The 4,210-nt window shown below is 43.4% G+C and overlaps 1 protein-coding gene across 1 annotated transcript in view; it reads right to left on the bottom strand.

Annotated features, from left to right (window-relative positions):
• The window catches only part of LOC139580533 (protein jagged-1b-like), a 173,087-nt gene extending 169,221 nt beyond the window's left edge, over nucleotides 1-3,866 (bottom strand). Inside the window, exons 1-2 of the mRNA XM_071409310.1 lie at nucleotides 3,467-3,866; nucleotides 2,604-2,909 (exon numbers count right to left, since the gene is read on the bottom strand). Coding sequence (XP_071265411.1) covers nucleotides 2,604-2,909; nucleotides 3,467-3,544 — 384 coding nt within the window. The 5' untranslated portion in view covers nucleotides 3,545-3,866. The remainder of the gene's footprint in view (nucleotides 1-2,603; nucleotides 2,910-3,466) is intronic.
• Nucleotides 3,867-4,210: the final 344 nt, after the last annotated feature.

Genomic DNA, 4,210 nt, shown 5'->3' with positions numbered 1-4,210 from the left:
TCTGTCTATACAACCCATCCAGCAGTAATGCACTATTGGGACATTTCTATCGGTTACATAGCAACAGGAACGATGAACCAAGCTATCTATCGATCTAGATCTAATGAGTCTGTGAAACAGGTCTAAAACTTGAAACCCAGGTCTGACAGCAGCATGTAGGGACTGGGAGGAAGAACATAGTGGGGCTGGAGAAGCGTGAAACCTGGCCCACGTTGTTTAACGTTGAAGACGTCACGAATAGAGCTGACGTTAGAGGCATACATGTTCTACATTGCATATTTCTAGCTGAGTGTTAAAACGTTTTGGTCCTGTGGAACTCACCCCTGTTAAGGGTCCAATTAAAACGTTTTGGTCCTGTAGAACGCACCCCTGTTAAGGGTCAAATTAAAACGTTTTGGTCCTGTAGAACACACCCCTGTTAAGGGTCAAATTAAAACGTTTTGGTCCTGCCGAACGCACCCCTGTTAAGGGTCAAATTAAAACGTTTTGGTCCTGTGGAACGCACCCCTGTTAAGGGTCAAATTAAAACGTTTTGGTCCTGTGGAACGCACCCCTGTTAAGTGTCAAATTAAAACGTTTTGGTCCTGCGGAACGCACCCCTGTTAAGGGTCAAATTAAAACGTTTTGGTCCTGTGGAACGCACCCCTGTTAAGGGTCAAATTAAAACGTTTTGGTCCTGTGGAACGCACCCCTGTTAAGGGTCAAATTAAAACGTTTTGGTCCTGTGGAACGCACCCCTGTTAAGTGTCAAATTAAAACGTTTTGGTCCTGCGGAACGCACCCCTGTTAAGGGTCAAATTAAAACGTTTTGGTCCTGTAGAACGCACCCCTGTTAAGGGTCAAATGAGTCTCTTCCCAAAGCTGTAGTGGAGCTGAGTCGGCCAGGCAAGACTAGGGTCATACCACATGTTTACTGTCTCTTGTTCATATCAACACTGTGGTTAGTAAATCACAATCTCCCACACAACATCACAACACCAAACCAGAGTCCCTGTCACAACATGACCTTTATTTACAGTGTAAGAATTGAGAGGTGGGAACCAGAACTGACATGATCAAAGGGTGGAATATTAACAGCTTGGGGCCAGCTGAATACAGGGTGGAATACTGACAACTTGGGGCCAGCTGAATACAGGGTGAAATACTGACAACTTGGGGCCAGCTGGATACAGGGTGGAATACTAACAACTTGGGGCCAGCTGAATACAGGGTGGAATACTGACAACTTGGGGCCAGCTGGATACAGGGTGGAATACTAACAGCTTGGGGCCAGCTGAATACAGGGTAGAATACTAACAACTTGGGGCCAGCTGAACACAGGGTGGAATACTAACAACTTGGGGCCAGCTGGATACAGGATGGAGTCCTCTGACAGCTTGGGGCCAGCTGAATACAGGGTGGAATACTAACAACTTGGGGCCAGCTGGATACAGGGTGGAATACTAACAACTTAGGGCCAGCTGGATACAGGGTGGAATACTAACAACTTGGGGCCAGCTGAACACAGGGTGGAATACTAACAACTTGGGGCCAGCTGAATACAGGGTGTAATACTAACAACTTGGGGCCAGCTGAATACAGGGTGGAATACTAACAACTTGGGGCCAGCTGAATACAGGGTGGAATACTAACAACTTGGGGCCAGCTGGATACAGGGTGTAATACTAACAACTTGGGGACAGCTGGATACAGGGTGGAATACTAACAACTTGGGGCCAGCTGGATACAGGGTGGAATACTAACAACTTGGGGCCAGCTGAATACAGGGTGTAATACTAACAACTTGGGGCCAGCTGAATACAGGGTGTAATACTAACAACTTGGGGCCAGCTGAATACAGGGTGGAATACTAACAACTTGGGGCCAGCTGAATACAGGGTAGAATCCTAACAACTTGGGGCCAGCTGAATACAGGGTGGAATACTGACAACTTGGGGCCAGCTGAATACAGGGTGGAATACTGACAACTTGGGGCCAGCTGAATACAGGATGTAATACTAACAACTTGGGGCCAGCTGAATACAGGGTGTAATACTAACAACTTGGGGCCAGCTGAATACAGGGTAGAATACTGACAACTTGGGGTAATTCTACTGGATAACAGAAGTCCATTGGACCACCTCTGACAGATGTTATTGATAAAATAATACTCTGAATGAATACATTTTTTTTTCAAATTGAAAAACTTCATCCTACTGTATGTTCTCAATATTTCAGGCATAATAATGACTGGCATAATTTAAATTGTGGATTTCTCTTTGTAGAAAACAAATGACAATTTCACACCTGTGGTCTGGTGAATTAGTTAATGAGGATACCATAGAGATCTCCCGTGTCAAATGACTTAATGCTAGGTAGGTTGACAGACAATACGCAACATTAAATCATTCTCTATGTTTTATTCTTATTGGACTAGACAAGTGATTGATTAGCAGTATAATTGCAAATACAACAGTGCTAACTAGTGTTACACCACATAACACCCGGCGACAATACAATCCTTTTCGTATTTTTTTTAACCCCAAAAATATTATGGTAAGCCTGTTTTAACAGTCTAAGCTAATTATTTTAGGTCACAGAAGAGTTGTAAGATAGCTACTTACTGGCCAGGCAAAACTGAACGGCAAAACTATCCTGGATCTTTCATTCCTCGCAGAGCTCTTCAAAGAAAATACATTCCCTCCCAGGACGGGCGTAGATCCGGACCCGAAGCTGCAAGGTCCCGCAGGCGACACCCGCGACTGGTATTCCTTCAAACACACTTTAAAATACGTATCACACTCATCCATCCTGCATTTCCGATCCACGGCGACCCGGGAGCCGTCACAACACTGCCCGTTAAGAAGCTCGCCGTTCAGGTTGTTCATGGATAAGATCTCCAACTCGAACTGACCCGTTCCCTCGGCCACCTGTTGGTAAAGCAGAAGGAAGAAACGGTGAAACCGCTGGACATGGAGAGAGTGACCATGTAACGGCCCAGAAACACCCTGCAGTTTACTTTGGAGGAAACTATAAAAGCAAACTGTAGCTGAGAATTCCACATATCGTGGAGTTAAAACCTCAACGAAGCAAACTGAAATTATGCAATGATAAATAGTCAGCTAGAAAAACTCAAAAAAACATTGTTGCAAGCGCCTCTACAAAACGATGTAAACTATGGATAATATATCAGACTAATTGAGACATAAAGTTCTCGAAAACAACTAAATCTGACTTGTTAACACATTTGACCGGGCAAAACTCAAAAGGGCTTGGTGAAGAGGGTTGCCCCCGATCATTGCAGGCCAACAACACATAAAAACACAAACAACCATAGAACCTTATAGACTGTAACTATACATTTCCCACATCCCGAACATGATGTTTTAGCTAGCCGAAATCAAAGTAGCATACTGAAGAATCACTGCGTCCACAGTAACCCTCTGCGCATATTCCACAATGTGCAACGGTAAAGTAATCCACATACCTTTGCATAAAACCACAACAATAACGCATGTAAACAGAAAGCAGCAACGCCAACAACCGAGCCCAGTCTCAAAATCATGCCTCTGGTGTTGTCTTGCCGCTCCGCTTGGAAACTACACCGCGTCTGTCCGATTAAAAGCACCAATGCACTTCTCCAAGGTAAACATGCACGGAATAGAGAACAAGCCTTTCTCCAACAAGACACAGTTTTGCAACACAGATTTTTTTTTAAAGCTTCCTTTTTCCTCTGTCTTTTTCCTCTGTCTGCTCAAGGTCTTCTAGTTAGTTCGTATCGTTATATTCCTTTGCTATCCATTTAGTTATTTGCAGCAACAAAAAAGCATGCAGGTTGGTATACTCCGTCCGTCCACAACTGATCTGAATGCTTGTCCGAATTACACAGAAAGTGACTGGCTAGAACGCTGATTTACATATATTCATGAGACAAGCAGTAGAAGTCCACGCCTCTTTGTTGCATTTTGACTAGCCTTGTTCTACTATCTAGTTACAAATTGCAATTCGTACAGTATTTTACGAATTTGCTAAACTTATGTTATGAATTCAAAATTTATTGTGGCTAACTTTGGCTGCATATTTAACATGTTATGTAAAATATGTGTTTTTACAAAAAAACTGATGAATTAGCCCCATGAGTGAGTCTGAGAATTCAGATTATGTAGAAAATAAACTTGGAGAAATTCCCAGTTTCTGGCACATTATTTGTGATGTGGAATACTGATCATGT

The sequence above is a fragment of the Salvelinus alpinus genome, chromosome 7 (assembly GCF_045679555.1).
Source record: "Salvelinus alpinus chromosome 7, SLU_Salpinus.1, whole genome shotgun sequence".
In the NCBI taxonomy this organism is placed as follows: domain Eukaryota; kingdom Metazoa; phylum Chordata; class Actinopteri; order Salmoniformes; family Salmonidae; genus Salvelinus; species Salvelinus alpinus.
This window is presented reverse-complemented; position numbering and strand designations above follow the sequence as displayed.